At 41.9% G+C, this 12662-nt stretch overlaps 1 protein-coding gene across 3 annotated transcripts in view; it reads left to right on the top strand.

Moving 5' to 3' along the window:
- Positions 1–12662, top strand: part of GLI3 (GLI family zinc finger 3) — a 195946-nt gene that overhangs the window by 114599 nt on the left and 68685 nt on the right. For all 3 annotated transcript variants that reach the window (XM_009274817.1, XM_009274832.2, XM_009274825.2), the window contains one exon: positions 11336–11541. In XM_009274817.1, coding sequence (XP_009273092.1) covers positions 11336–11541 — 206 coding nt within the window. The remainder of the gene's footprint in view (positions 1–11335; positions 11542–12662) is intronic.

Below are 12662 nucleotides of genomic sequence, written 5' to 3'. Positions count from 1 at the left end.
TCTCTGTTGTGCATAACGACTTCAAGGTTATTTTTTAAAGACCTTCAGGCATTTTCTGAGTGTTTTTGAACCAGTGCACCATTCACCGGTGTATTGCTTGTATAGAGGTCGTCTTTGATGAGGTTTTTGTCATATGCACCCACTGAAGTTTCAGTGTACTCAAGCATTAGAAAAGCCACTATTTGAGTGTCTTTGTTTTCTTTGTTGAACTGTTTATTTTGCTTTCTTCCCACACAGTTCCCTGGCCTCGGTCTGACAACTGCTTTTCTGCATGAATTACATTCCTCGGGGCCGCAAGTCTCCTAATTCTTCCAGTCGATTTGATTTCTGCCTGTGTGATTAGTCCTCTGCTCCAACACACAGTTGGTCTTTGCCAAGCAAACTGCTTGCTAAGTGCCTTTAACATGAAGACCTAACTACATTTTTTAACCTCATTAGTGTGTAGGGCACTGCTTCATTCCGGCTTAATAACATGGCCACTATTGAATCATCACTTGCTCTAAAACAGGTTACAAAAAGGTTACCTAAGTTGTCTGGTTTTCTTTTGGTATGACCATGCTTTTGCTGGATAACAGTTTCTTTCAGCACACGTCCAGTTTTAGCATGTAAGTTGCTTTGTGAAAGGAGACGCATCAATTCTGCTCAGATAGATTTGTGATGCTGAGAAATTTCATATTTGTATGTTAGAGAAGAAACTCAGCACCTATTTGGCAACAGCGAATCTAAGTAGTGAAATCGGCCAGAAAATGTGGCTTTGGGAGAAAAGGGGAAGAGGACTTGGGGGAGCTGATAGAATTTTCCTGCTTGTTTCAGCTTTAGAATTACAAAGATCTCATCTTCACCAGTTGAAATACAGACTTCTCTCCGTAACATTGAATATACAGCAATGCGGCCACAGTCTGCATTCGTTCACTTTGTCTCATGGGATCAATTTTTAGCTGAACGTATCATCACTGAAATTTAGATTTCAGTTGCAATTGCGCATAAACTCGAATGGAAAAGATATTACAGGACTTCCAAATGTTGTAAAGGCAGTAAAAAAAAATAAAAGTTTCCTAAGAAGACAGCTTCACCAGGGAGCCGGGGGAAGAAAGGAAGCACTGGGTCACATGCCACTCGTGATGGTGCATTTGTGCAGTTGCATAGCACAGCCACTCAGAGGGTGAGACTTCATGATTAATGGTGTTTATTCTTGACAGAAGCCTCCTTTATTTATCTGCAATACAGTTTAGTGATTTTATCAGTCACCTGAATGAAAAATATTCAGTCATACCAATATTGCAGTGTAAATTGAGTAGAGTCACTTTTTATTATATCTTTCAGCCTTATCATCTGCACAGTAATTTTCTAGCAGGGTTTTGATACAGAAAGGCTGGATTTAGCTGTACTTGACACAAAGCCTCTTCAATTTCCCCTAAAAGTTCAGGCTACTCTTAGAAATGCGTATAAATATATATATAAAACCCTCTTATCCAGGCAATTTCAGGATTTGAAAGAATAAAGATAAAATGTGCAAACCTGGATGTGAGAAATGTTGTTCATATGAAAACATCTAATAGCTCTGAAGCCACTGGTGAAATGCTCTTTAGTGTTTAAGCTTGTGGCTTAGTGCAGTTCTTTTTGCATGGCTACGTAGTCTGACTTTCTTCTAATCAATCATCATCCAACTCCAATCAGCATACAGGCAGAGCCTATCGTTCATCCTGGGTGTAATTTCAGAGTTGAAGACTATAATGGCCACATACAGCACATTAGTCACTGCGATAACAGCTAGTGGCACTCCTGAGGAAGGGGGAGGACAGGGGAGAAGGGGAATAAAATTCTTCTCATTCTCACAGTGCATTAGTGAAATAGGAGCAAATGTTAAACAAATGTTTATTCAATTAGCTGACTTAACAGCATTAAGTGTGAGAAAGCTTCTGACACTCCTTTGACCCTCTTTTTTGCGGGAGGAGAGGAAGGGGAAAAGGAAGGAAGAAAGGCGTATGTGAATGCCGTCAGGATTTATATATGCCCACATATTCATTTGATGGTGCTGCTGTGGTTAACACTTCAAGAGATGGCAGGCCCTGCCTGTAACCGAGAGAAGGCTAAAATTTGAATAGCAAATGAGACCACCTCTAGAGCATCAAAAGAGAATTGCAGAGCAGGGAAGTTTGCTGTGGGAATGCAGTGGGTAATTTCACTGTCTAGTCTGTTATTAATAACAACAGATAATAAGTATGCTGTAGACCTTTTAGATTTCCTTGCTGCACTTTGTGCTACAACATAGTTTGAAGAGGGAATGGTATGTGGATGTCCATTGCAGTCTCTCCTCTAATATGTAGCAACACTTTTCCAAGGCTTATTCAAATAACATTTGCTTGTCGTGTGCATCTGTTTTATATTTGTGATCATGAGTTCTGCATCAAATGCAGCATTAATACATTATCCTTGGTATATTAATGACCACAAGTTAATAGACTTGGAACCGGCTGAAGATGGGAGGAAGAATTTAGCAGCACTGAGGTTGGGGGTGCTCTGCAGGTATTGGGTCTTACCCTACTTCGGTTCATCGAAGTCAGCATGAACTGAGCAAGTAAGGCAGTGCCTTGCTAAGGCTCTACCAGAAGAAAGCGATGGAAATTGCAGTGTGTCTTGTTAGCATTACTTTTATTTACTGTTGACGTTGCTGCAGCATCCAACAGCTCCATGCAGGATCAGAGCTCTGCTGAGTGTTGTGTGAATACAAGGAGCTCTGCCAGGAAGAGCTCGTGGTCGAACCGCTTTGGCAAATGAACTCTGGTGAGTCGGCTCTGACGGCCTTGGGGTTTACCAGCCCCAGCTGTTTTCCTCACCCGGAAGATTATCCCTTGTTCCTCAGCAGGGTCAGATAGTGAGCCTTTGCCCCATTTACAGTCTGGCAACTTTGTGCTGGCTCACTGAAACTGGGCACTGAAGCAGTTAGAGGCAGAGATGTGCTGCCTGTGCTGGGGGAGGCACCAGCTGGGTAGTTGGGGGCAGTAAAAGCTTACACAGCTGCCACAAAATTTGCAAGAGGACGTCTGCTAGAAGCCTAAAAGGCAAGTGGCATTTGGATGGAGTAGTTAGTCGGTCACGTTTTTCTATGTTTGCACCCTTTATTTCGACAAGCAAAGAAATTGCCAAGCAAATCCATGTAATCCTTCTCCTAGTCACCAATTTCTTCGCAGCAGTCCTGAGAAGGATTTGGAGGAAGCAGAGGCAAGCTGGGACGCTCTGTATGCAAAGGTCAAGTGGACGGTGTTTCAGGGGAGTGCCGGGAGGCAGTGACAGCGGTTGGTGGCAGGATGGAAGGAGGAGGAAAAGGAGAGGCAGGTTGTTGTGGGGAGATTACCATTATGTGTGGAGGAGGACAAGAAGCCTGGGCTTGACTTGGAGAAATACTGGGAGACAGTACATAGTTTTATTTGCATTTTGCAACAAAGAAGAAAAAACATAAATCGGTCAAAACTGTGTCTTCATACACGTTTAAGGAATGCATGTCAAGACTCCAAGTCAAGACTCGTGTAATGAAATGAATATACCTGACTCAGTGGCATCTGAAGCAGTGGTTGCTTACTGTAGTCAATATGGGTGTTACAGTGGGCTGAAGGTCACCAGTGTTACAGCTGACCTTATGTAAAAAAAAAGTTAAATAATGGAATGAAAATTCATTGCTTTTTACAGCGTAAACTCTTCTTGAGGGAATCCACAAGCTCATGGTTGGGTTATTTATGAAGTATTACAAGTAGCAGAGGGTGTATGTAAAAAAGCTGGATCTGCGTTCAGGCAGTTCGTCAGTTGAAAAATAGGAATACAGTCACTGACTAAGGATTTAGTGCCTTGATTAATGTAGCCAATTTTTAACTGTAACTACATAATGTTAACACTTCCCAAAGAAGGAAAGGGGAACCAGAGTAATATTCTTTTGCTGTGGGTCATCGGCTAATTGTTGTGCATGATTTCCAGCACCATGAACATCTCTTGTGCACTCATTTGTGTGTGGGTTTTTTTCTGCAATGATACCTTTTAACTTTATGAGGGAGAAACATTTTGTTCTAACCCAAAATGAGGTTATTAGTATATTTTAGGAATTTACATTCTAGAACTGCACACATTTTGTAAGGCATTGTCCTTGCCTCAGTGAGACAATATTAATAACATAGTATCTCTTGGTCTGATCTTTCCACTGTAGATACCAAGCACTTTCTGAGTGCTTTACCACAGTTTTACAGATGGGGAAACGGCAGATGAGGAAGTCAACAAACTTGTCCAAGGTGGCACAGCAGATAAGTGATGGAAACCAAACCAGAGCCTGTGTACCTTAATCCCTGATCTAGCTCCTCTTATGTGTAAACTACATAGACACTGACCCATTCATGATTTATTTGTACATAGATCTACTGAATGGAAGGTTGCTACCAAATACGATTCTGTGACTTACTTCCCCATTATGACTACAGTTCCAGTGTGAATTTTGAAGGAAAAGTGAGCAAAATATTGACTAGGTGTTGGAACATGGAAAGGAGTGTAGGAAATCAAAGTTCTTTCTCATATTAGGACTTAATCATGTTCTCATTTTCCCTCTTCTTCATTTGCACAACTAAGAAAATACAGTTAACAGTGCTTACCTTTTTGTAGCACTTGACGTCTTTTACATGAAGTGTGTTCTGACATTTCTGTGTATTCAATTAACTCTAATTCTTTAAATGTTCAAAATCATTTGCTTAGTTTTCCTAAATCCAAGAATGCAATAGAGCAGCTTTGAGGCAGCGAGTGATTTTACGGGAACAGACTGCCTATTTTAAGACACAATTTCTGAAAAAAATTTAGGTATTAAATACGATATTATTGATTTCCCATACTATATATTTATGGGTTTGATTGTTTACAAATTCAATTAGAAGTGCAAAGAGAAAAGGGACCGTGGAATTGCATTTTAAAAATAATCACTGCTGGCCTCACTCTCCTTGCATTGAAGTCACTGGAAGCTTTACTTGTGGCTCTCGGGGAGAGCAGAATTGGGTCAGCACTTTGTGCTTATGAAGATCATGTCCATGATCACTTAAGGATTTTATCAATTAAATCAGTGGACAGTTTCCCATCGATTGCAGTTTATTTAGGGTTGAACCCTACAATAGCAACTAAAGATTTTGAGAAGCAGGATGTTTATTTGACTCTTAATTTTTCCCATATCATTTAGGCATATAGTTAGCTGCCTGAGCCTGATTTATCAAGCACCTACAACCATGTATGTGTTTGTAACAGTGAGGAGTAACTTGATCATTTGGGCTAATCACAACTATTAGAATTTTTCTCACTTGTATTTTCCGGATCAAGCCTTACTTTCTTAGAGCTCAGCTTTCTTAATATAAAAACTTTTTATTAGCCAGTTGTTGAGTGCTGGTGCTGAAGGGTCAGTCTGTACAAGCAACTATGGCATTAAACAAACAGTACTCATTTAACACGGGAGATACTGCCAAAGGAATTGAGCCATGTGCTTTAAAATAGGAGTCACTACATAACAAGAAAGTCCTTATTGTTTGTTCATCTTCCAGTATCTACTAGAAATAAAAGTGTTAATGTTTTGGGGGCAGCCATCAGAAGATTATTCCAGAAAAAAAAGAAAAGGATCATAGGCAGTTTAATGAGTTTAACATTTTTCAATTCTCCAGGCGGGGCTGAATTGAACAGGTATTAGAGAAACAGTGTGGATATCATTGGTATGAGAGTTATGCCATCAATGCTTGCTTGAATAACGTACTGTTAAATGATTAAATATCGAGGTTTGAACTTTGACACTTTCGTAATATAACAAGATGGATGAAAAGGCAATAATAAATTAGGTTATGTTACAATATTTCATCCCACTTCGTTGACAAGCTTTGTTCTGTGAGATAGATTATTGTTCCATCTGTAACCTCAGCTCAGTGTCATATTTACAATGTTATAGTTAAGGATCACTTGCTGTTTTCAATATAAATGTATTTTTCAACAGATTCATAAAAGAGCCATTTAAAAATTTATCAGGACAAAACTTGGCATTAAAATTTCCAGTCCTGGAGTTGTAGTTTCCTTTAAAATCAGGAAATGCTTAAATCACCATGGTTTTGTTTTTGGTTTTTTTTTAAGATAGGTTGTACTTAGAAGATGTTTTTGCCCAAGCACAGCTTAAAGCTATTTGGAAACCATTTATGACAGATCGCTTCTCTAACACCAAACCAACCTCAAAATTTTCATCCAGATTTTCCTGTGACACAGACCTTTGTGGCTGTCCTGATTGGCTTTATGTCTGCTTCCAGAAAACATTGCTATTGAAGAGCGCTCTCTGACAAGCGTGGAGGTCACAGTATGCCCCAGGGCCCGCTGTACTTCTCACAGTTGCAAGAGATGCAAGAATAGGGACAACGTGCGCTGTACTGATATTCTGGCATGTCTTAGTGCAGTTCAAGGACTCCAAAGCAAAGAAATACAGTGTGAGGACCCTGAGGCCACTAATAGGCCATAATTGCCTTGAACAGCCTCACCTGGGACCTCCACTGACACCCCATGCACCCAGGAGCCCATTTAAAGCTCAGCCTGGGGCCTTTAGTCACTGCCTGAGCTATGTTGTAGGTAGCACCTATCTCTGGTCCTGCTCCTGGCTGAGCTCGGGACCTGCACTGTAGGTAGCTGTTCTCCTGGATGGACCCCTCAGAGCTGTGGTGTAGCTTGTCTCCTGTCCTGTCTTTGGCCCCTCCTTCTGCACTTGACTGGCCCCCCCGGACCTCATTTGTCATTTTGCCTTGTCTCGGACTGCTGATGGACCCTGTTATCAGCACCTGGCTCTGGTCACTCAGCTCAGATCTGGTGGCATGGAATGCATTGCATGTGCTGGGGTTAACCTTGGCTCCTGGCTTGCCTTCCCTTAGAGAGCAGCTGGCCTTTGCTGCTCCCCAGCACCCGGAACTGGGTCTCTTTTCTTCTCATCCCCTCCTTCAATTCCTGGGCTAACGACCCTTACTCCGTTATAAGCATAAATCCACGTAAGATGGTTTCACTAGGTCTACATGAATGATGAAACTGTGTGACTTAGTTGGGAAGGGGGTGAAAAAAGGAGAATGTGAAATTGCAGTTCAGTGTTCTTGTTTCGTTATGAAATTTCTGAACAGTTACAGGTCTATTAGCTTGGAAAATAAAAACCCATTAATATTTTTGTGAGTCGTCATTTTTTAGATGCTCAAAATCACCAAATATTTTAGTTTTTTGAATCTACAGAATTCAAGGAAGTTGTATCTTCCCACCTGTGGTTTCCTTCTGCCTCATGCCGCAGGAGCAGTTCAAGAACGTAGGTGGGAGGAAAGGTTCAAGTTAGAAGGGAAAAATGCACTTTGTTCAGTTTTTTTGGTGGCTAAAATCCAAACCTGCTGCTGATTAGTCTTCTTGTGCAGAGTTCATCTGTTGCAGCTGTAAGCAACAAAACAAAATGACACACTGTTTTCATGAGTAATAACTGAAATCTTACACACAGCTCCCCTGTAGTTCAGCAGTGGCCAGAAAAAGCATTAAAAAAAAAAAAAGTGGCTTCACACGTTTTGTGATTTGCCATACGTCTGATGCTGTTCACAGCTGCTGAACTGGTGTGACCATGTAAGTTTTTAAGACTATGCAGACACCTTTGCAACATTTGTCAAAAAAAGTGTCATGACTAATAGGAAAAAATACACCTGTTCGCCCTTACACTGATCTCACTGCCTCGGCACGTGTGCGCCATTCTCCTGCTGAGTAGTTGAGACTCTCCAGAGCATCAGAGTCTTGACAGGGAGAAGGTGGCAGGCTGGAGGTGGGTGGGGAGTGGGAAAACTTGTGTTAGGTATGGAAACTGTGTGGCATTCACAGTATTTTGGCACCTTAGTGGTGAGCGGGAAGGCAGTCTGGACAGAAAGAAGGAGACACCTTCACAGCCAGGCCCGTTCTCTGCTGCTTCTCTTTTACGTCAGGGGTGTAGATGTAATCAAGGTTACTGAGAAAATGATAAAGTCAGCCTAATGTGCTAAGATAAAAATTGCAGTGATAAAACACAGTCATAGAATCTCTTATTCCCAAACCTGGAGACCTCCAACTTCAAGTAAGTATTGAAAGTATGATAGGCTTTGTATTAAATCTGAGTTGAGTTTGCAGGATCTCTGGGAGTAGACACAGAGGTCCTGATTCAGAAAAGAGCATGCGTCTGCTTCGCTCCCTCTCTCTGAAGGAAGCCTTAGTGCTCCCAGTATCGTTGAACAGGAAAACCCCTGTATAGGAAAGGATGCAGAGCAAGTTCTGCCTTCCCATGGTTTACAGGTAAGGCATAAAGTTTCAAGCAGGATCACTGAAGTCCCAGGAAGTAGCCTCAGACCCAGGGCAGAACACCATTTGCCAAAGCCGGGGACAAAGTACATGTGAAATAAAGATGATGGGGCGGACTGCCACCCGCATCTGGAGATTTGATTTGCTTGTCACTGAATGAGTGTCTGCAGAGCTGCTCCTGGGCTGTACTGTTTGTACTGTACATGGGACAAAAGTCATTCTTTATTGATGCCCAAAGAGGTTGCAGCATAAGATGAGATGCAGTACTGGAAAGCAACAGCTAATAGTGTGTTTGGCTGTACCCTTTCTAAAAGTCATATTTTATTTTGAAGGAGGGAATATTGAAGTTTATCATGGAGGGGAAGGAAGGGAAGAATATGTGACAACTGTTGGAATAAATCAGGAGGGCTCAGACAGTAGGAGCTGAGAACAGATAGAGGCAGGAGGGAAAATGGGACTGTAGGGAAAGGAGGGTCCAGAAACACAGAGGAGTGAGAAAAGTACAGGCTGGAAGTGAGCAGAGAAGTTAGCAGCATGTTAAAATCAGATGTTGGAGAGAGATTAGTAAACATTAGAGTCCAGAGCTGGGGATTTTATGTGGAATCCAATGACTCCTTATTTCTGCCTCTGATAATACAGCTTATATGCCTGCTGTCGATTGATGTTACCCAGGTCGGCATCCTTTCCCTAGCATCCTTGGAAAACTGAGGAGCTCAGGGGAGCAGAGAGAGGAAGAGGCAGGGCTGAGGAGGAGGAGAAGCGGTTGAGTCCCAGTGTCCTTGAATGGCTCCCATTGGATCTGGAGGGAGAAGCTGACAGCCTGGCTCTTAATCTTGCTCCTGCGGCAGCGTTTGGCTGTTGGCCAGCTGTAGAGTGAATCACTGAGGCTGATATAGACTTTCAACCTTCTTGCAAAAGCTTTTAAACAGTTTTCTGTTCGATATGCACCAGATAAGGCCAGGGCTCCTGCTTGCCTGCATGCTCTTCGGGTTTCTAACTCTTTCTGAGTTGAGATCACATTAGAAAAAATGACTTGTAAAATGACATCCAAACTTAGGTCCTTTCTTCCTCTTGTATTAAATTTGCTATACTACTGTATTTTCCTCACTGCCAGGATGGGAAATTCACTCAGTAATGTGATAGTCACCTGTGGTATTTTTGCTTCCTACATCACCGTGAGTTTTAACTTCCACAGGCCTTCCACACGTGGCCTGACAGGGAACCGCGAGACAGCAAATGCTTCATGGCTGGTCAGGTTTCACAGTACCAACAAGAGTAAAGCTGCATTTCCACTGTAAAACAAAGGTCCTTCAAAACCACGCAGAGAAAAAGTGCTCCGAGGAAAGGAGATGCCTGTTTTGCATGGTGGTGGAAAATGGCTTCTGGTTTCAGGTTCTTGGTGCATTTTAAATACGGTGAAGGTGTACCAGTGTGTGGCTGGGCTTTCTGCGGGTCACTTGCTCAGGTGCCAAAGGAGTGATTGCGCTGCTGGTACCTGCTGCTCGCACACAACGAATGCAGCTCTGTAACAAACTTGGGAGCTAGGAGGTAATTTCATACAGGAAGGCTAAGCAGGTTTACCTTGCAGAAAGCTGTAGGAGGGCAAGAAACATACAAAAGCCAAATAAGGAAGGGAAAAGAGGGAGAAAAGCACAACAGGAAAAATCTTTATTCCTGATTTTATGAGCCCTCATGGATTTTGTGGCGTCGTGTTAGGAATGCGTAACTTTGATCTTTGTCCCACTCATACGCTAGAGTTTCCAAGCTGATGGCAGAGCAGAATTGGCTCCTATGTAAGATTACGTTCTGTTGGCCTTTTAGGTGATGACAACTATCTCCATTGATCACGGTATGTGTATGTTAAAGGAGAAAAAATACATTTCTTGTTTTATTATTCTTTGTAAGCCAGCAGCATCAAAGGAACAGGCTGCCCTCACTGCTCTCACAGCTGCTGCCTGTGTCTGTGCTGTATATATGCTAAATTAATTGGAAAAACAGGGACAAAAAGGCATTTAGTTCGGGTCAACCAGTTAGACTACAGCAAATGCATGACAGGCTTAATCATTGTCTTTTGCTGAGGAGCAGGTTGGCAGGGGCAGGCACTCCAACCCCTTCTGATGAAATTTGGACTTTTTCCAGTGCCTTTGGAGACAGGATGCTGTGAGAGAAGGGTCTCCACGCAGAGCCTGGATGCTGTCATATCGACAGGGTGGGATGATGGGGAGGGTTATGGCAGGTTATTTATCTTTTGTCAGCTGTGAACTCAGCTTTCAGCCTTGGTTCATCACAGCTTCATACACATAGCCTGAGAAGGCACCACAGCTCTCCTTTCGCAAGAATGAGGTAATTAATGTGGTCTCGTTAAAGGCATCGGTCTCTGGTGCCATGCTAGAACCAAACATATTCAGCAACCTTTCTTCCTTTACCACCAAGTTTTCTGCATCTTTCATGGGAAGGGACATCAACAAAAAAATGTTCCAAAGGACCCAGCTGTCTTAATAGCTTGCAAAGTTTGGGTCTTCTGAAATGACTTCTGTATAAACATGCAATCTTGCACTTTCAGGAAGAGTAAGCTGGCAAATGAAGGGAGTGGGTGTGGTGTAGCTCTCAAAACTCTTTTTCCAATAGCCATGTGGTTTTGAAGATGTAAATGATTCAGCATCTCAGTATGACTTCCATATTGCAGCAAGCATTAATATGTGGTATACAGGGTGCATATATCGCACTAATTAAAGTGATTTTCTGCTGAACTCCATGGGGAAAGGGTATTGAGGGATGTAAAGATTAAACCAAATATAAACTCAGGTTAAAATTGGTCAGAGAAATGTTGCTAATAACGGGTACAGAGAAGAATTCACTTCCTACCCTTTTTCTTTCCAGGCAGTTGACTGTAGTGGAAGTTATTACATGTACAACCCAGTTGTTATTCTTCAAGAAATGAATGTTACCTTTATCATATAAATAACCTGGCTGGTTTTTGTTTGTTTTTCTTTCTTTTTTCTTCCAGGCCTTCTGCCTTATCTAGTAGCCCGACATACTCAGAGCTTCCGTTCCTTAGAATTTCCCCGCACCGAAATCCTGCTGCAACATCAGAGTCTCCCTTCAGCACCCCTCACCCGTACATTAACCCCTACATGGACTACATCAGGTCCCTGCACAGCAGCCCGTCCCTCTCCATGATCTCGGCAGCCCGTGGACTCAGCCCAACAGACGGTGGGTTAAGACAGGCTTCCTGTTTTCTGTCATTGTAGCAACTTAAGTTATATTAATCTTGTCAACATTTTTTCCCCCTTGTTCAAAGCAGCTTCAGCAGGTTTGTCAGACATATTCATTATGTCATAAATGTTTCAATACTTCATCAGCCGATCACAGCTCATTTGTACATCTCACAAATGTTGAAACTTCAGGGAGAAAAAAAAAAGCAAGCCCTGCCTCATTCAAAATTTAAGCTGGAAGGGTGGCGTATGTCTTGTGACATCTTTTGTTTGTGGAGCTGACCCGGGCTGTGATTCTGATCTCCCAAGAAATCTGCTGTATCTGCATTGAATCGAGCCACATTCTTCATGAGTGTAGATCAGTGTATTACCATGGAGTTCTTCAGGCGCAAAAGGCTTGTTAATTAAAATAGTATTTTTCAATCATGTAAAACATGTACTGACTTATATTTAGTCACTAGTTCTGTTAAAGTTACGTAGAATTATTTCAGTTTACCCTAGCCAACAGTATGGCCAAATGAAATGATGCTGATGTAGAAGAAGTGGCTGACCATCAGGACTAGCCCCTTTAGTTTAAATGGTGGGCAGTATGCTTGAAATACCGATGGTTTAGGTCTTGGTGTGACCATGGCTATTACTTTCCAGGCTATTTGGGTTGAAGTGAACTCCTGCGATCACTCTTGCCATTACTCTGGCACATTTCCTATTCATTTCAATGGAAATTTTGCCGAAGTGAGCGATGAATAGAGTTGCAAAAAGGCTCAGTCTTGTTAGCAGTAGGTTTTTCAATAATAGAGTAAGTAGTCTAACATTTCAAAATTGTAGCATTTGCTGAAGAGAGCTAAAATATAACATACTCCCAAACAAATACGTAGTGAAGATAATTAAACTATTATTTTAACTATGAGAAAGATCTTCCCAGTGTATGCAGAAACTTACCAAACAGAGTTAAACTGCCTTTAGCTGAATTTGAAAAATGAGCGGTGCACCCTATCCAAATGGATAACTAATTAATCCTCGCTTATAAGAACATATACCTTTACAGTTAATCCATTAGTTATGGGCACATATTCTTATGAGAATAAATTTTAATGACCTATGTCAGTCAAAGGTATATGG

This window comes from Aptenodytes forsteri, unplaced genomic scaffold (genome assembly GCF_000699145.1).
Source record: "Aptenodytes forsteri isolate BGI_AS27 unplaced genomic scaffold, ASM69914v1 Scaffold282, whole genome shotgun sequence".
NCBI classification, from domain to species: Eukaryota; Metazoa; Chordata; class Aves; order Sphenisciformes; family Spheniscidae; genus Aptenodytes; species Aptenodytes forsteri.
The sequence above is the reverse complement of the archived record's forward strand: the minus strand, read 5'-3'. Positions and strand labels throughout refer to the sequence as shown.